The 21,315-nt window shown below is 30.8% G+C and overlaps 1 protein-coding gene across 1 annotated transcript; it reads right to left on the reverse strand.

Moving 5' to 3' along the window:
• Nucleotides 1-7,601: 7,601 nt before the first annotated feature.
• Nucleotides 7,602-21,205, reverse strand: LOC133195745 (rab GDP dissociation inhibitor beta-like). Its single transcript, XM_061331669.1, has 11 exons — nucleotides 21,063-21,205; nucleotides 19,380-19,487; nucleotides 17,719-17,815; nucleotides 16,076-16,210; nucleotides 15,001-15,199; nucleotides 14,433-14,564; nucleotides 13,688-13,856; nucleotides 13,187-13,289; nucleotides 12,614-12,758; nucleotides 10,097-10,151; nucleotides 7,602-8,896 (listed from the first exon to the last, which is right to left on the reverse strand). Exons 1-11 carry the CDS (start codon nucleotides 21,105-21,107, stop codon nucleotides 8,756-8,758), a joined length of 1,329 nt encoding a protein of 442 aa, XP_061187653.1. The 5' UTR covers nucleotides 21,108-21,205; the 3' UTR covers nucleotides 7,602-8,755.
• Nucleotides 21,206-21,315: the final 110 nt, after the last annotated feature.

Raw genomic sequence — 21,315 nt, forward strand, 5'->3', positions numbered from 1 at the left:
TGCTTATATAAAATCCTATGATGATGCAATTCATTTTTCCTATCCTTGAGTCAGTAGAAGAAATGTTTGCCATACTAGTATATGTATTGCTAAAAAAAAATATACTTTCAAATCAATCTGTTGTTCAAATGCAGATCTCTAACATACAAAAACATTTTAAACTGATTATAATAAACTACTTTTTCATCGTTGATGTTACTTTGAATAATTCATTTGTAGTTACAACTTATTTTAGTGTGATTATAAAAGCTATGCTGAAAAATGCATTTGAATTTGAATTTTAATAAGAAGAAATGTAGGAAAAAGCGTTTGAATTTAAATATGAAGCTCCGTGTAATACACTGCATATGCATCAGTGCTTCACAGAAAATTCAGTCAAAATCTATATATTAATCGATTACAGAATTATTCATCAACTAATGGAGTATACGAATACCCAGGAACTTCATTTTTTACGACTACAGATACCAATGCAAAATCATGTAATTGATTTTTTTTTTAAATCTTAATATGGAACTTTTATTATATTTGGTTATAATTAATTTCCTTTAACATTATTTATTTATTCATTTGCTATCACTCTTTCTTTTAAATCTTGGGAAATATTTTTCTGGGAAATTATAAAGGTGTGCCCTAATTAGTAAGTGATTTATTTTGTATTGAATAAATGTAGATCACTTGCTTAGAAGAGTTTAAATCAATCGACACTTCCCCATTGATTGTAAATTTCTTCAAGCCTTATGATGCAGATATTCGTCTGTATGATAAATGTTCTCGAACAGTTTTATTGTTGTCATAAAGTTTATCATGCAAATGTCGGGGGGAAATTCTCCATTCTAATGTATAACAGTTTATGCTTCATTTCATCCATCTCTAAGAGGGCAGTGGGACATGAGACTGATCGATATCAAATCGAAATAATTAGTGCAAAAAGTTAAAAATGAAGCGTAAGTACAGACAAAAAGCCAAGAGGAAAATTGAAATATGCTACGAAAAACAGGTATGCTTTGGATTGGTTGAAGACTTTTCTACACTAGATTGTTTACATAATTCTATAATAGATCTTAATTTTGTATACGATTAGAATAATTCTGATTATACAGATCATAAGCATTTCATACCTTATACAAAGGTTTCTCCAAACGTAATGCCAAGATTGCTATAGAATCTCAAATGATAAGACTTTTATTCCCGCACTCTCCAAACCAGTTGGGTAAATTTTGGTAATCCTGGTTTGTCCGTCCATTTGTCAGACCTTCTTCCTCAAACTCCTCTTACAATTTAAACAGTAACCAAATCATCTTTTGTAATATTATAGTTCGTGTCCTGTAGATGGGCAATAAGGTTTCAGAATTTTCATTTTGGGGCTCAAATGGGATTCGAAAAATGACGTTTTTACAGAAACCTGGTTCCTAGAACTCGTCATACATTTTACCCAGTAGCCAAATCATCTTTTGGAAGGTAATTGGTGGTATCCTGTAGATACATGAATGCAGTAAGGTTTCGGAACAGATTGGAGGTCGAAAAACACTCTTTTACAAAAACCTGGTTTCCGTAACTCCTCTTACATTTTACGCAGTAACCATATCATCTTTTGCTAGATGACTGGGATGTGTGTTGCAGATATGCAATAAGGTTTCAGAATTGTTATTTTCGCCCTGGAGGTTTGAAAAAAGACGCTTTCATTTGATAAAAAAAAATGGTTCTCAGAACTCCTCATACAGTTTATACAGTAGCCATCTCATCTTCTGCGAGATGATTGGGGTGTTCTGTATATGTGCAATACGGTTTTGATTTGTGTTGTTTTCTTCGTTTTTCTTTACAGAAAAAACATTTTTTAACTCTAATTTAAAGATTAGAAGTTATTTCATTACAATCTTTAATTTCAGACCGGTAATGAATTTATTATTTGAAATACTAACATAGAGGTCCATGGTTACTAGTATATGTTCACCTGTGTATTTTATGCTCAATTTGATACAATGTACATGTATAAATATTTTATATAAATTATAGAATAATTTTTGGCTTATTCTATACCCAGTACAAGGGAACTAGCATACATTTAGAGGAAAACACTTACATCATTGTAAAACTGCTTTTGACAGAATCTATAGTCATATACTGAGTATATATCATAAATATAAAAAAAATTATAAATGTTTTATATATACTTTAATTCTTGCCAAATTTAAAAAATATAATATTTTTTTCGAATATAAAATAAGAACACAGTAAAGTTACCGAAATATATGACTAACTTTTCTGACGTCATCTTCAGTTCTTCCACAAATCCACTTATCTCTATCAAGCGTTTTAAATCCCATGCTTTTTAATAATATTAACGTTTTGGGATCATTTTAACTGTCAAGTTTAAAACCAAAGATATTTTCTAGAAATAAATTTAAAAAAAGACTGAAAATAAAAAGATATTTGTCGTAATATTTAACAAAAGTTAAATAAGAGTTCACTTTAGATTGTATAGCTCATTTCCTCTTAAAGAAAGTAATTATGAAGAAAACAAAATTAATTTAAAAAGAACTTACGACTAAGATCAAAATGTCATTATGCAGTTACTTTCCTTTTTGCATTAGTTTGAAAATGGTTTTAATCTTTTTGAAAAGAATTAAGAAAAATATTTTTATGCAAACAATTTTTAACGGAAACAAAGTTTGTAAGATTTTACAATCAATTTAAGTTTTTAGTCTTGGTCGTTAGCTCTTTTGTAAAACAGGCCCTTGATTTCTTAGTTTTCTTGTAACTTGATGCTAAAAATGTCAAGAGTGCAACACTTTTGTGACATTTTGAAAATTTAGTATTTTTGAGGATCAGTGAAATAAATAATAATGCTTTACGTTGGAAATAAAGACTTTCCTGATAATATTCAATGTATTGAGGTTTAAATTTAGACTGTGGTAACTTTTGTTTGACTAAGTTATGGTTATGACTGATGCTGATGCTGAAAAAAAATGTTATTCCGTATCAGGAGTGCAACAGAAAAAAATTGTAGTGTTGTCAAAAAACATTGATTTTAAAAATCTGTATTACATTAAGTAAAAAAAAAAATGATTTTTCAAAGTGTAAAACAATAACTGACATACCATTTAAAAGTTTAAAATGTTATATGAATCACACGCAGCATGCATTTACGAGTGGCAAGTATCTGTGTATACCCAATTATGTCAGGAGTGCAATATTTGATTTTTTGCTCCCTAACATGGAAAAACTTTTATCAGTGTATGATTCTTTGCTTTCTATTTTGGAAAATAAAGACATAAAGAATAATACCAAATAGATTTATCATTTACAGAATATGTCAGTGATTCAGATCCATATTTCTACAATGTCTTCGGTCAGTAGTGCAACACATCTTTTTTCTTCTTTTTAAAGATCCAAGTTCAATGATGAAAAAACTGTTAATACTAATAAGTATTCTTTAATATTAATGACCAATTTGAATAATGTATTACTAAATTATTGACAGTTTTATTATTTAAATCCGTCTCTCTTTCAATTTTTGTCAATCAAAATGTGTTTTATCTTCTCTTTAATTTTTTATGAAATAAAAAAAAATCCTGGAAAATTTTTATAAAATTCAAGTACATGTACAATGTAATTCCATCACAACTTGACTGAAACAACGGAACATGCTCTGGTGTAATTTACTTCACAATACTCTACTCTAAAGACTCACATGCTCCTGGTCAGGAGTGCAACAAAAAATGTTGAAATTATTGATGATCAAATATAGATAAATATAAAGAAAAAATTGATGAGTAGAATGTTTCTGGTTGACATCAATTGCTTATAGTGTAAATTTGTCTCTTGAAGGAAAATATACTATAAAATATATTCGATCTTCTAAATATATTTTAGCTAGTTTTGTGACATCGATAGAGAATAATTCAAGATACAGAGCCAAGCTTAAATAATTTTATGTGTTTTAAGGAAGCTCTAAACGCTGTATACAAAAGAGTTCTATTTGTAGGGTAGTTTTATGCAGTTAGAGTGATCTGCCCTTAGAAGTAAGATGGAAAAAATTGTTATTTACAGTTAATTACACAGTTTCTAATAAATTAAAATATTCTTAACATTATATTAGACCAAGGATAAGTAATTGAATTATTATTTCCATTAATATTCCCAATTTAGGTAAACAGCAATTTCTGTTCACGAGTTGTCCATGCATTGTCTTTGAACATTTTTCCTGCTGAAATAAGGCAGGTACCCTATGTTGAAAATGAAGTAAATAGTCTCAATATGCACATCTTTATATGATATATTTTTCTCCAAGTCTAAAACGCACTTTCTGTTAGTGTTTAGATCTTCCTTAATCATGAACTATAAATATTGCACAATGTCGTTACTACTTGATTTTGCCAACAGTTTATGAATATCTGTGTTCCATGCTTTTACTGTGGTCAGGAGTGCAACAAAAACAGTCTTATAATTATCAATTAACTTTATTTATCTTTAAAAAAAAAATAAATTGCAGAAAATGTTTTATACAATTTGTAGTTGAAATCATTATGTCTTTCAACATAGTACAGATGTTTTTTAACATTTAACAGTCAATTCACAGAATAGTTTTCGTCGTTAAACATATAAATTACATACATATTACATGTACATAAGCAAAAAATAATATTTTGAAGTCAAGAAAATATGAAAAACTTGCCGTAAATGATAAAAAAAAAAAAATATCAAAACCACGAACTGCTTTACAGCTTTGAATGAGTTATTATGTGTTATAATTTTTAAAACAATGTTCAATAAAAAAAAACATATCAGATGTCAGGAGTGCAACAAAATACAGTATGTAAACTAGAATCACTTCAAAATCTAGTACTTTTTTTCTTAGGAAAACTTGTGTATCATAAAAAAAAAATCTTTTTTGGCTTAGATTTAAAAAAAAAATTAACTTAAATGGACAAAAAAATAATTTTGGGGGAATTTATTGTATCATATTTCTTTCATATTAAAACTTTTAAAACCAGAGTTGAAACAATTAATGTAAAATAACAATCAGAAAGGCAATTTCTTTCACATACACGTCAAGAAAAGAAACTCAATCAAGGTTTAGATTTAATCATTTATATATATAAATATATCCTTGACACAAATTTGAAGGATTAAAAACTATATTTTCTTCTGATTGTGTATTTTACAAAGTCTTTTAGGATGTAGTAATATTTTCATTTTTTTCAAATAAAGTTCTGCTAATAATAATTCTGAAACTTTTTTATGCATTTGTCTATTCTATCATGTCTATTGTCACTTCAGAAATTTTTATTAGAATGTATGCACAGTACGATGTAACAATTGAAAAAGACATTGCATGTTATGGTAAGTTAAATTTTTTCACAAAATTTCAATTTGCCGGTCATTATTTTTGAATTCTCCCCTATGCAACACAATTCCAATGCTTCATGTTACGTTGTATTACGAGTGTTCTGAAGATACAGAACAAAAATGCACAAATGAGTACTTTTTGTAATTACATGTATCTACACTTATTAGTAAAAGATGGCGCTACCTCGACTGAATACAGTCTTTTGCTCCCTACTTATTTTGTCTATTCCCCAGAAGAATAAATGTATGAATATATTTTGAACAATCTGTGGTTCAGTTGTAGTGCATGTACATGGTGTATATATATATATATATATATATATATATATATATATATATATATATATATATATATATATATATATATATATATATATATATATATATATATATATATATATATATATATATGGTATATTGGAGTTTGGTAACCTCAGTTTCTATACAATACATGTATTATGTGTAAATAAAACGAGCTATCATTTCATGCATGTATCAGATACAAAACTTGCTTCTTAATAATGTAAGGTCACTTTAATGGAAATTCAACTTCTCTTAATTATAAAATATCAATATTTTTTCCTTTATAAGGTGCAACTGTCAACTTTCGACAAATCTATCTGACCATTAAAAACTGTGTATGTACTTTTTTGTATTATGCATTAAAAATTCTTTTATTCAACATACAGAGATGAATAATCAAAGGGGAATAACTTCTCTCAAAATAGAGTAAATTTACCCTACATGATCAATAGATCCCTGCCCTAGCACCCCCGGACTCAGTAGTCATAAATTTCACATATCTGGTAAAATTACCCTTGCTAATTACAACTATGTACTTGGTTTGCCTACAAGACCTTTCCTATGAAAATTCAAAGTACCTCAAAGTAACTTAATATAACTTTTAATAACTTAATATTACGTAGCATTTTCAAGCTTCATTCTGAAACTTAATCACTGCAATAAATTATTATTCTAAGAGTTGCTATTTCTGGCTGAAGAACAGACATCCTTGTTCATAAACTTTTTTTTTTTCCCTCTATAAGTAAAGCTCTGATATCCAACCCTACCACGGGGGGGGGGGGGGGGGAGAGAGAGAGAGCAAAAATTAGACAATCTTGAATCTTCACTATCCGAGGGTATTAGATGCAGAACTGTAGCGTTATGATTTTATATTGTTATGGTCAAAGACTAAAATATAAAACCATAACCCATAACACTACGAGGGTATTTTCATATTAATATGACTAATCATGGCCTTGCTGTTCTTGCTTTCAAAAGATTTTTTCCCTATAGTATATATTCCCATCTAAAACTGAAATCCCCTTGGGGCCATTTGAACAAATTTTGAATCTTCAATTTATAAGAAAGCTTTCACAAAAAAAAAATTATCATTTCTGGCCCAGTGGTTCTTGAAACGATTCTTATATATGACCCACCCTATTTTTGCCTTCTCTTGATTATCTCCTATTGTAAGAGGGCAAGACCCTTCGTTTGAAAATAATAACTTTACTAGTAATTCCGCTCACCAATATATACTATGTGCCAAGTTTGGTTAAAATTCGCTAAGTGGTACAATGAAAACAGTTGACAGACAACTGTTATTGGTATACTTTGACCAGAAAAGCCCATGTAAGACTCTGGCTAAAGTGTGTTAAAATTCATTGTAAATGTTCTCCGAAAGAACAAAGCTACATATAGTGAAACTATTGAAGAAGCATCGATATTTCATGTAGATACAAGTCTCCTAAGGCCGGGCTGTAGGATGGAGGAAATGATATAGGTGAGTGTTGTGGCATATTGGTCTCTTAATCACAAATTATAACTTTCATACTATCTGTATACTATACCCCTGGGGATGTTACATACATTTCTCTTCAGTTGTCAAAGTTTTCCATGTGTTAAATAAAATTCACACTTTCTGAAGTAATAAAGACCTTATTTTCTTTTTGAAGACTGTTTTCTTACACAAAGGATAAATATGAAATTCAATTATACTTAGTATATGATAAACATGATCAAAATTTTAGACCATGATTTATATTCTTTATCAATTTTGTTCTTTCGTAGCAAATGGTCACATTTGAATGTGGTACAGTCTACAGCCTGATAACTGTTGGTAGAGCCAGATTTTAATGGCTTCCCATCTGAATTTTTTCAGTCACAGTGCATCAAAATTTCTCAACATACATGTACTTAGTACTAAGGGTAATCATAAAACATTATGACAGAATAAGAAAACCATTGGAAATGGTTATAGATTTATTCATATTTGATAATCGTGTCTCAGAAAACGTAAATGTCTTAATACACCTGTGACATATTCATGATAATGACTAGGTTACTTTACCATTGTATACTTTATCTATAACAAAATCTTTTTTTTTGTAAACCTACATATATATATTTTTTCTTTACTATTAACTGCAAGTAATGCTTCAAAAGAAGTTTCACAATCAATGAAATGAGGAAATGTCACAGATTTGTAAGCCATAAATAAATATCACATACATGTATTAATTACACTGAATAAATCTCATAGCTCATACACATGATTTCATTTCATAAGACAGAATTCTGATACCATTTTTTAATACTCCAAAAACATGATTTTCTAACAACTTTCTTATTTTTTGCATTAAGCACAGACTTATTAATCTCTCTGAAGTACAGAAAGCATTAGCAAGACTTGAGCAAGTCAAAGAATAGAAACAGCATTAAATTTCTAGTTCTCATGAGTGAAAAAGATGCACATTTTTCTTCCTATTACACATTAATAGCATTTACAAGATATATTATGAAAAAATGTCTTTATGCATTGAACATGCATGTGTGTGAAAATGGCATACTCCTGGATTTTACATATTTTTATTAAATATATGATGGAGCCTACAATATTTACACATCACAACTCTCACCAAACAGGGTAAACATACACTTTTCTTGGACATGAAAACTTGACTATTTATTTTAAAAGCATTGGAAAGTAAAAGTATGCATTCTACTTAAAACACCTCCCTTTTCCTTCAGTTTTATAGCCATTAATAAAAATAATTCACTTAATTAAGCAAGCGACTTATTAGTGTCGACGAGAAAGCATTTAGCTATCAATCAATTGCACAAATGCAAAGGACACCCAATTCCTTCTCTTCAATATTTATGAAGTTTTTAAGATTGGACATTTTGTGACCTCTGATACAAGCCAATAAATAAAATGGTCTTTCTTCTCATAAACATGGAATGGTAATGCGGGGTGTTTGTTACATTTTAGTGTATGCAAATATCAATGCCTTTGTCCATAATATTGTACCAAAGAAGACGAGGAAAAAAAAGTACACTGCCACATGTCCATTCAAAACGAACACATATACCAGTTTGGCACAGTGCCAAATTAATAAAAGCACTAATTATTCTCTTCTTCCTCCGGAATCTTGATCTTGGAGAAATCAAAATCTTCCCCGGTAGCTCTCTTGTATGTTTCCAATACATCCTTACAAGTTGTTTCAAAATGAGATGTTGCATCATAGGATTTTGTGATGAAAATCTATAAAAAAAAAAAATAATAATAATATTCAGCAACAGGAAATGTTACATGGTCAGTTCACTTATTTATCCCCTTTTAACTACACATGCAATCAGTGCTAGTTTAAGAATGGTGGGTTTTTTTCTGGAGATGAACAAAGGGTGGAATGCATCAGTTTGAGGGCATACATGTAAATGGAGAGGGTTTACTTAATTCATAAAATAGCCTCATCTGTCATTTAATAACCTTTCCTTTCAAAAAGTAAGATAAAGTAGAGACATCATCCTTTCATTTTATTTAAAATAAAGTTCCCTCTAAGAGATTCACTTACGGAAAGGATTATGTAAATGTACAAACGTTCTTGAATTTGGCAGAAAAATTGTATTCGAGTGCAAGCAACAAAGATTCTTAATATAAGAACAGCAGTCCACCCAAGAAATCAAATAATGAAAAAAACATTTTCATGGGGGTCACATTTTTGTTGTTTTGAGGAAAAAATTTTGGTTCATGGAGATTTGATTTCATGGTTGAAAAAGTGTCGTCATGAATATGAAATTTAACATGAGTCCTTTCATAGCACAAAACAATGAAAATTAAACTCATATGCAAATTAGTGATTTTACCCTATGAATAATAACTTTTTGCAACATTTCCATTGATTATTACTTAATATTAAATCTATAATTTATGGATCAGAGGTTGTGCTCTATTGAAGATATTTATATTGGTCATTTTAGAAGATGTTTTCTTGAACTGGGAATAATAATCCAATTTGTGACATCATCATACACAGACTTATATATAGTGAATTTTTTTTTTAAATGAATAGATACTTAGTCATCCTTAGTCCATTTGATAAATATTTAGCATGATGTTAACTAAAATAGAATAGTTTTTTCCCCTGTAATTTTATGGAGCTAAATATTACCCTAGGTGAGCTCTGCCCTTTACATCAAGTCTTTAAAATTCATATGCAATAGGGAAAGTGTAAAATGGCCCATGTTTAAATGCCTCTCAAAAAGAAAGTCAATTACAAAGGGTAGATGTTACTTGCAATTCTTCTGAGAGTCAGATGTATTTATGAACTTGCACTGTTCTAGCTATCAAATTTCAGATGAGTACACGTAGCATGATTTTAATTGTTGTTATTGTGAAAGAATGTATTACAATATTATAACTCTCAACAGAACTATGTAGATCTGCTATGAACAGAATTATTACCTCGGAGTCCTTTCCATCATCTACAGGTTCCATTATATCATGAACAGACACAAATCTGGAAAACAAAAGTATGTACCCTATTAAGTCAAAGCTATCTACATGTATAATGATATTTTGATATGCCTCTTCTGACCCTTGATTTTAACTGAGGGTAGGTTTTTTCCCCCCAATTAAAACAATTTATTATTTTCCCAAGAAAAATACTATGTTGAAATGTAATCAGTCAATATGTACAGCAATCTATAATCCATCATTTATCTCTTTTTTGAAATTAGATTTTATATAGTTTCTTTTTTTTTTAAGTCTTTTTTTTTTTGGAAACAGGAAAAAAACCTTTTTGAGAGATCAATGTTTTTCAGTTGGTCTAGTATGGGCAAACAAACTTTTTTTTCATTGTAGCTCAATGTAAATCTTAGACATTTCAGTTATTAGTCTTTTTTAAGCTCAGTAATCTATCAGTATAGATAGACTAATATGCTGAAAAACAAGACAGCAAAACTAATGGTCACCTTAAGGCCCCCAGTGTATTATTGTGCATCTAAAGCTAACAAGAGGCCCAAGGGCCTTAACGGTCACCAGAGTATAAAACAACAATCCAAAGAAGATCCATAGAGTATAAAATAAACTGATAAAAGAAGCTTTCATAAATCTTTGATCGCCCATTGTGGCCCCACCCTATCCCCAGAGTCCAAAGTCATGATTTGATCAAACTTGAATCTATACTACCTGAGGATGTTTCCATGTAAATTTAACCAATCATGGCTTTGCTGTTCTTGAGAAAAGATTTTTTTCAAGATTTTCCTCCATATTTCAATGTAAAACTTTCATTGTCCATTGTGGCCAACCCTTCCCCTTGGGATCATGGTTTTAACAAAGTTGAATCTACACTACCTGAGGATATTTCCAGATAAGTTTCATCTTTCTTGGCCCAGTGGTTCTGGAGAAGAAGATTTTTAAAGATTTTTTTCTATATATTTCTATGTAAAAATTTGATCATATCAAAATGACTAATCATGGCTTTGCAGTTCTTGAGAAGAAATTTTCCTATTATTCCTATGTAAGACTTTGATATCCCATTTGGGCCCCACCCTACCCCAGGGGGTCAGGATTTGAACAAACTTGAATCTAAACTACCTGAGGATGCTTCCATATAAATATCACCCATCATGGCTTTGCTGTTCTTGAGAAGAAGATTTTTAAAGATTTCTCCTATATATATCTATGTAAAACTTTGATCATCCATTGTGGCCCCACCCTACCTCAGGGGGTCAGGATTTGAACAAATTTGAATCTACACTACCTGAAGATGCTTCCATATAAATATGACTCATCATGGCTTTGCTGTTCTTGAGAAGAAGATTTTTAAAGATTTTTCCTATATATTTCTATGTAAACTTTGATCCTCCATTGTGGCCCCACCCTCCCCCCTGGGGTCAGGTTTTGAACAAACATGAATCTACACTACCTGATGATGCTTCCATATAAATATGACTCATCATGGCTTTGCTGTTCTTGAGAAGAAGATTTTTAAAGATTTTTTCTATATATTTCTATGTAAAACTTTGATCATCCATTGTGGCCCCACCCTACCTCAGGGGGTCAGGATTTGAACAAATTTGAATCTACACTACCTGAAGATGCTTCCATATAAATATGACTCATCATGGCTTTGCTGTTCTTGAGAAGAAGATTTTTAAAGATTTTTCCTATATATTTCTATGTAAACTTTGATCCTCCATTGTGGCCCCACCCTACCCCCCGGGGTCAGGATTTGAACAAATTTGAATCTACACTACCTGAGAATGCTTCCATATAAATATGACTCATCACGGCTTTGCTGTTCTTGAGAAGAAGACTTTTTTAGATTTTTCCTAAATATTTCTATTCAAAACTTTGATTGTCCATTGTGGCCCCGCCCTACCCCCTGGGGTCATGATTTGAACAAACTTGAATCTACACTACATCAGGATGCTTCCATATAAATATGACCAATCATGGCTTTGCTGTTCTTGAGAAGAAGATTTTTAAAGATTTTTCCTAATATATTTCTATGTAAAACTTTGATCATTCACTTTGGCCCCACCCTACCCCCAGGGGTCATGATTTGAACAAACTTGAATCAACACTACCTAAGGATGTTTCCATATAAGTTTCATCTTACCTGGTCCAGTGGTTCTTGAGAAGAAGATTTTTAAAAGATACCATTAATTTTTCACTAATTCTTAATTATCTCCCCTTGGAAGAAGGCATGGCCCTTCATTTGAACAAACTTGAATCATCTTCACCCAAGGATAGTTTGTGGCAAGTTTGGGGGAAATTGGCCCAGTGGTTCGTGAGAAGAAGTCGAAAATGTGAAAAGTTTACGCACGACGCACACCCGCACGACGACGGACGAAAACAGATAGCAATAGGTCACCTGAGTGACTCAGGTGACCTAAAAATACCTTACAGAAATTTAAATCAAGCTGACAACATAACTGATCTAAGCTCCTCCCATTATCTTAAGATAACACCTACTTTTGTTCAATTGGTCCCAGCAAATCTAGTCCTGGCTGGAGCTCCGCCTCTGGGTTTTCCGTTTCCACAGTAGTGCTGACACTGGCTATCCAGAAACCTTTGGCAGCCACCATGTGTTCATGTGATATCACACCAATGTAGATGTCTGAAATTTAAAGATAAATCTCAAATCCTCAAATTTTTAATTATTGCAATTAACTGTGCCAGAAAACAGATTTGAAGTTAATCGCCTAACAAGAACTACTTGAACAAAACACTGTCAAATTATCATAAAATCAAATCAACTCTGAAATCCAATACAAAGTACATTGTAAAAGTAAGAAGCACACATTTTGATCATGCTATATACACTGTATATATAAAAGACATAAAATTAACCTTCAAGATGGCATTTATTTTTCATACAAAAGTGAAAGAATATTGCAGCACATGTGCTGATTCCAAAGAAAAAATAGTTCAATTCATATCTTCCGTGCTTTGACAGCTCTGAACCACATTTTTTTTCAGATAGACACTCCAATGATGAATGTAACTGTTCAGAGATGACAGAGGTACTCAGATTAATTGACCTACCCCAATGTCTGTTGACCTGGTGCTGAGGGATAATGATCTGAGCGGATTTCATGTCATTTGTATTGGGTACAGGGTGATTCAGTATACATATTGCTCTCACTACCTGTAATAAGCAAGGTTAACTTTGTTTACATTACAATTTTCTGTCTCATGGCATTAAAAGAATGAGAAAAACATCGTCATTAAAAATGATTCCAAGTTTTTGATTTCTAAAATTTGAAATAAATGGTACAATCCCACATTAAAACCAACTTCTTCAGAAATGTCACTTTTTTTAAAATATAAAATGCTATCTAAATATCTACATAACCACCAACTATTTTCTGTTTTGGTATGATATTAAATAAACCTTACCATGCTTACTAAACAAACTATCCATTGAAAATATATCATACAAAACTACCTCTCTTGTTATCTTTACTAAACAGAAAATAATTTTTTCATGCATTCTTTAAATTTAAAGATGATTTTTAAAAAATGTTAATAAACAATGATTCATACCTGACCCGCATGTTTACATTTGTCTTTTGCATAAGATGGATCACAAATGACCTTTTTGCACTTGGCAGTCTCGCCGGCGGCCATCACACCGACAGCTTTACCGTCCTCGTAAACCACCGTGGCATCAGGGCGATCCAGCATGTAGGTTCCTCCATATATTGCACTTAACCTTGAGAAAAATAAAGTTATTCATGTATTTTGGAATAGATTTATTTGATTGAATGAGAAGCAATAAAGTTTTAAAGCCTTTTTCAACATGTTCATTAACATACATTACAGGCACATATGTAAGACTACCATATGCATGTACTAGTGATCACTACACTGTGATTTATAAATGGAATCCTTTTTTTTCACTATTTTCACTGTTTTTTGTTTGTTTGTTTTTTTTTTTTTAAACTTGTGCCATTGAGTTTTGAAAAATGAAACATTTTATGTGTTAAACATTTTATTTAATATGTACTCAAATACATATTATAATACTGCCAGAAATGTAAATGTAATAGGGTATCACATTTAAACATCTATTGGGATAAAGATACAGGTTGGTATGTGATCAAATTTATTAATATAATTAAGCCCTTCTGCCTTAATGGAAATGGATCATGTGACCAACCTGTAACTATATCCTGATACATGTTTAAAAGTGATACCTTATTTCTTATATATATACTTCATGAAAATTGCAACTGAAGCTTTATACTCCTAGCACATTTCTAAATTTAGCATTGGAAAAGTGTTCTACCTGGCAAACCCCTGGGGGAGCTCTCCTAGTCCATACAGTGGGTACAGGAAAGGAGACTTCCCATACCTCTGTATAGAGTCCTGATACAACTTTACTCTCTGTATAAAATCTAAACAGGGTTCTTTAAGATAACTGAAAACAAAAATATTTATAAATACAGAGTGAATAGAGCATTTAACAATAACTGGCCGAAAACAAGACACATTAAATGCAGAAAAAAAAACACCAACTGACCTTTCTTGGTACAAGGTTCTGTACCCTTTTATTTGGGAATTTTTCACAAAAAAAGTTACAAAACTTGAAATATTGGTGTCTTACATCAAATTTTACTGCTGAATTAAGAATTAGATTGAAGACTTATTCCCTATTCACATTTTTATGATTCATTAAAATCTCAAAATTTAAACTTTATAAATTTAAATAAATACTGAAAAATTCAATCTGCTCATCACTTGGGAATTTTTACCTTAATTTTGGGGGGAAAAAAGGAAATTTTTATTTGGGACAGGGTCCTTTTACTGGACCTGGATGCAAGAATTATTAAGCCCTGCATGAAGAAATCACTTACGCATCATTACGGTGAAGAGCCAGGGCATGTCCTGTTACATCAATAGTGTTTTTGTCCACACCAAACTTATTGTAGAGGTCCTCAGCTGTGCTTTGTTTGGGGTCGAGTCCATGCCATGTTTTAGGGTCTTCCAGATTAAATTCCATGATGAAGATCATCAGTTTTCTGAAGCGCCTCTTTTCAAAAATGCCCATCAAATCTGAAATGTATGATGGTGTCCAAGTCATTGTCTCTTAGTTATATGCAAAGAACTTGTATCAAACAACAAACTTCCTTACATAAATACTGGCCCAATTATTTTTTTCCCTTAATATCACAAAACTTGAATTTAATGACGATGCCTTATCCTTTGTAATAAATATATATCGTGCATTAGAGTGTACTGATATGGCTAAAGTGTATCGTGATGTATCATGATACACTGGGACTGTATCAAGATAAGTATCACGATATTTCACCTTTCATATTTTTTATATATAATTTGCTTTTTCTGTTCTTAAATGAGAAACTCTCTTTTACAATGTGAAAGGATAAACTTCATCAAGTTCACAAATACATGTACATTATGTTATTGTAACATTTAATAAGCTCTGAACACAAGAAAAACAGCCTAAGTGAATAAAGAAAGTCACTTTTACTGAGTAAAATTTAAAAGAAATAATATAATTTGCATAAAATATTATATACCGTGATACACAGTTTTACAGCTTTTGTACTGTGATAAGGCACAATTTTTTGTGTATCACACTACACCAGTATATCCCTAAATTCAGGCAGTACTCTAGATGAAAAGTAGATGTCTTAGATGAAATCATTTTTCTTTTAATAATGGCAGATTTATTACAAAATCCTGATCCAATTAAATTCTACATTTAGAAGAAATTTAAAATAATATATACTTCTTTCCATTGACATCTAACATTTGCCTCTGGTTACCTATCTTTATTAAAGGACAACCTGCCACATGTGACCCTTTACCAATCTGGGCTTCTAATGACCTATTCTACACTAGACTAATAGAATAAGATAACTAGTGTTCAGCCATCGGAATTGTCCATTTCATGCAAACACTTACTTGTTGTGAGAGCCTCCTTCTCATCAGCTGGCATTTTATACACTTTGCCTCCTTTGCAGACGTAACTGCCCTCCAAACACTTGAATTCTAGGTAACGAGTTACACCAGTGTAAATCAGCAACTTCACCAGCTGACCTGAAATAAAAGATGTAGATCCCATATAAGTTAATACCAGTAGTGTAGTTTTCTTGAATAAAACCTACAATAAAAATTTTCACCCATTTTCCCCTCTATTACATTTCAGGGAAATAAACCTCATACTTTCTACATGTTCTATGAATTCCAATGGAGAAAAAAAATGGAGAAAAAACTGTCATGTTTGCATGTTTGTTTGTGTTCTTTTTTTTTAAATAACAAATTTAAAATAACTTGATTACAAAAATTTAAAATTATATGAAGAAGAATAAGCAACAGAAACTGTATTTATAAAATTTCAAGATAATTCTTAAATATCAAACAACATGTAATAGTATTCTTGTATAAAATTTACATAAGGCAGTAAAAAACATCATATCTATAATAACTCAATTAAATGTATATTTAAAGAAGAAAGAAGCGTGTGTTTTCTAAAATGCCAGCCTTCAGTGAATGCAATTATCACCCAGGCTTGACCTTAACTTCAAAACAAACATCAGTTGCAGACAAAGGTGTTAATTAATCTTAAAGTGACAGATAAAGATAACCCTCTAAAAATTTCTGCAAAGCAAGATAATCAATCCCAGGGGATTAATTGCACTGCTCTCTCATCCTTTTCTTCTAAGTTTACAATAAGAACTTTTTCAGCAATAATAGAATGAGGTTATTATCTGACTATTTGTTAAAATTAATAGTATTCTTGAATTTGCATAAAGCAGAGAAAAAAGAAAGAAAAAAGAAAGAAAAAAGAAAAAAAAAGAAAAAAAAAGAAAATAAAAGAATAAAAAAGATATCTTTATCTATATCTTGGTTTTAGAATTCAATAAAATCAAAACTCAATGTGTATTTTACCGAAAATAAAGTATGAACATTATTTAAATCCACATTTCAGAGAATGTAAACATTCAGAATTGACCTTAACTTCAAAACAAACTTCATTTGCAGACAGAGGTGTTAATTAATCCTTGCAGGGCCTAATAATCCTTCTTATTTTTTCCTTAACACTAAAATGTATGACAAGCCAGGGTTCGAAATTCACTATATACAACTCGCAAAACGCGAGTTAGAATTCCAAAATTGCGAGTTAAAAATTAGGTAACTCGCAAAAACTTGCGGGTTGATTTTTTTGCATTGAAACTGTATCAAAATTATATAATATGACAGAACACAATGCTTTTGATTTAAATCAGTAATTTAAATAAAAGTTACACTGTAGCTGTATTTTGTGTATTGTACAGTAGTTACTTTTTCCTTAAGTTACATGTATTTAATTTATATAAATTTAACTTTATATGAAAATTGCGAGTAGTCTTATAAAATTGCGAGTTCACTTTCTTGGTACTCGCAATTATTTGCGAGTTGTAATTTTAGGGAGTTTCTAACCCTGCAAGCAATTCCTACAATTTTAGCATGTTCAGCGTGATAATTTGTGACAGTTATCATGGTTATAGATTTATTAAAACACTGGCTTAAAGAATTCAAAACTTAAGAAAATGTAAATTACTAACCATTAGCCATGAGGAACTTTGGAATCAAGTCCACATTCCAGTCTCTGCCCCTTCCAAACCTGTCTTCAGGCATTTTCATTCCATTCATTTGGAACATCTAAGATACAACAAACATGAAAAGGAAATGAAAAAGAGACCAACAATTTCAAAGTAGAAGCAAGACAGACTTCTTCCAAGACCAAAACTTCTTACCCTCTGTACTTTCCTTAAAATATTGGATTCTTTTAATTTTTTTTTTTAAATTAAGAGTCAAATACTGCATGATAAGGGACACAATTTTGTTCATTTTTCCACTAAACTGGAGGAAATGGCATGGGACATCACAGATTATGGTATGACATTAGGGCTTTTAAAATAAACATAGATTCAATTTTGAAAATTCAAAGCATTAAAATTGCAACACCCAGGTGTAAGAACAAGGTTCACTTAGGGCCTTTTTTGGCCCTGTGAATTTCAGAAAAACTGAAACTGCTTGGTTTTAGTTAACAATGCATTAACTATCATTTAGACCTTTGGTGACTGCGTATTTATCAAAAATGACGTAATTTTCTGGCTAGTCAATGCATTATGACGTCATGAAATGCGTCATTTTCCTCATATCCTGAAAAATTCAACAAAAACAGTAAATTTTTAAAGCTATTTTTCGATATTTAGTATAGAGCGCAACCTCTGATCTAAAATATGCAACTATTAAATGATAGAACTATTTCTGAGGATTACAAAACATGTTTTATTTTTTAGATCAGAGGGTGAGCTCATATTATTTCTCTTCTGTGAAAGTATTCAAATATACTTGTTTTCTTTAAAATTCAAGAGCATTGCAATTCCATGAAGCCTGTTTTCCAAGACCTTGGCTTTAAGAAGAAAATTTTTCATAGGAAATGAAAACACTAAGTCTCTACTTTATCTTGATGTTTAAAAAGGGACATAAAGTGTTAATCAAAAAATTGGTATATCTACAGGGCTATTTTATATATAAAGTGAACCTTGCTCTTTTTGAAGTATTTCCTATTTTATTATAAAATATAGACCCTGGTTTAAACTCAAAAAATCTTTTTTTTATGATATGAATGTCAAACATCATCCATTCCTAAATTTTGGCAGTTTTGTCCCAAAAGTCCCTGATGGTCAATCCTGACTTGTATACTCTAAAACAAGACTGACAACCTGCAGGTCTCATAAAATATTACAACCATACTACCATTAATAAATTGTGCATTGATGCCTTCCATGAGCCATCAGAAAAAGAACAAAATTCCTCATCAGGGCTTACAATAAGGGGTGATTCATTTTAATGGTCGGATTTTCTGCTTCAAATTTCATTACTGGCAGAGTAAACTATATTGGAAATAAATGGATAAATTCACCTCTTTACTTCAAAATTATTGATAGCCCTGCTTTGTTTATATTCATGTTATTTAGTTATTTCAAATGCTTGATTTTGTCTTCAGTATTACAGGAGGAAAACTAGAAAGTTCAAAATTTTAATTTCTGCTTACAATTCAATTGATTGCTAATTCATTATCAATGTCAGCCAAAATTTGAAGACAGAAATTTCTTATTTTGTGGTTATGAAAATGATGAACCTGGAATTGATCAACTGAATTTAATTCACAAATTTACTTGCCAAGCTTTCTCTTTTCAAGAGTTTATATACTTACATCTTCCAAAGGGGTGATAGATGCAATATCTCCTCCGTAATACTTGTTCCTGTCTATATGCAATACTTTTTTGCCACTCACTGACATCATACCACTCAAGATACATTCCTGTGAATAAATCAAATACTTAAATTAAAACAAAAGGTCAACGACTTGTCTATCAGACAATGTTGTTGATTATACTAGAAGTGCAAGGTACATTGTGCACTGCCTATGAATTAATTGTTACAGGAAAACTCTGTATATGTTCAGGAACTTATTTGCTTAATCTCACTTACAGCAAACAAACTTTGTATAGAAGAAGGGAACAAACACAACAGAGACACTCTAGCATGCAGTCAACTCCTTCCTTTTTTCCCTTACCTTTTTTTAGATAAATATTACTTAAGCATAATATACAGGATCACAATGAATTACGATGAACATTTGAGAAGAAATTCTTTTCAAGATACCACTATCTTGATTAGTTGAAACCTATCCACAATGTACCACATTTAACATGTTTAAAAGAAGACTTAACAACTTAATATCTAGGAAGTAGATTACTATATCTTCCTCTTCAGATTTTTATTTCAAACATGAATTGAACAATAATGAATGGATGTGCACTCAGGCATAAAAGACTACAGAATACAATTGTAGTGCATTGATCATGTTGATTGGATAAAAAGAGGCTGCTGCTTATCTGCTTATGTTCATGTAGAAAAAATATAACACACACAATACCATAACTATTGATCAGTGTTCAGTTTATGTGTCAAAAACATTAACAGGAGTCTAGAATTCTGCCTAACTTTTACATGAGGAGTTAGAAAAAGAAGTAAATACGTATGTTAATCAAGTTTTATATTCTATTGCTAGCTTGCTCCCAATATATAATCTTAAATAGAAATGATTCAATAAAATTAGTAATTATAAACATTTGAATCAAAATACTAAACAGGAAACTTTGAGCACTTCAAATACAAACATTCTGGGTTATTTTCCAAAAATTTCCTAGTACGAGTTCTTTTTGTAAAATGAACATGATGAAGCTTTTAGCATGTTTAACATAAGGATTTTTTTTTTAAAGAATACAAGGCCTGATGCCTGGGCAATATTTTCCTTGACTTAAATGTTAAATTTGCATACAAATCATTGTTATTAAAAACTAATGATTTATAATAATTGTAACCTAACAAAATTACGAGTTTCACAAAAATCTCATTTAATTTTCATGAAATCTATATGAACAGAATGTTTTATTTCAATTTAATTGTATTAATTTTTTTCATATTGTGTGCATTATTGTTTTTATTCAACTGATTGTGTATGAGGTATTTTACAGAATTCTTTTAAGGTCCAAGTCAAGTTTTGCATCAAAATGTATCATTTACACATGACTTAGACATCTTAGAAATCAATACATAAACAGATAAAGGGGCGTTTTGTTAGATTCATCGCTCCCAGCTGCTTTTGTCTAATGTGTTAATGTTTGACATTTTGTTAAGATCTATACATTTATTTAACAACTTCCTTATCAGGTGATGAATTATACTTCAAAAATCGTTTCCTCTAAAGTGGCTAATCTGTCTCGTGAATTTACTAAAAAAAAAAATATGTCATAACACACTAATTATTCACTTCAGTTTGCTCTGAGGTCTGGTAACTAACAGTCTCTACTTTTGTAATATTGAAATTCACCTTTAGTCCAGTTCCAAGAACAATCACATCATATTCTTCATCCATGGTTACTTAGTGAGCTGGCAACAACTTAGATTAATCTGAGGTGGTGTGGTCCTTCTGCCGGTGGATGATAATGGTCGCATGCGCGTATGAATTTGAGCACATTACAAGCCGCATATGGCCAATTTCTTTCGACAGACTCATCAACAAGATTATTTATACTACTGAATTCTATATAAAGAATCAATTACAATAAACAAATTTTATCAAC

The sequence above is a fragment of the Saccostrea echinata genome, unplaced genomic scaffold (genome assembly GCF_033153115.1).
Source record: "Saccostrea echinata isolate AGI-Se365-2 ecotype Australia unplaced genomic scaffold, CSIRO_AGI_Sech_v1 ptg000029l, whole genome shotgun sequence".
Lineage (NCBI taxonomy): Eukaryota > Metazoa > Mollusca > Bivalvia > Ostreida > Ostreidae > Saccostrea > Saccostrea echinata.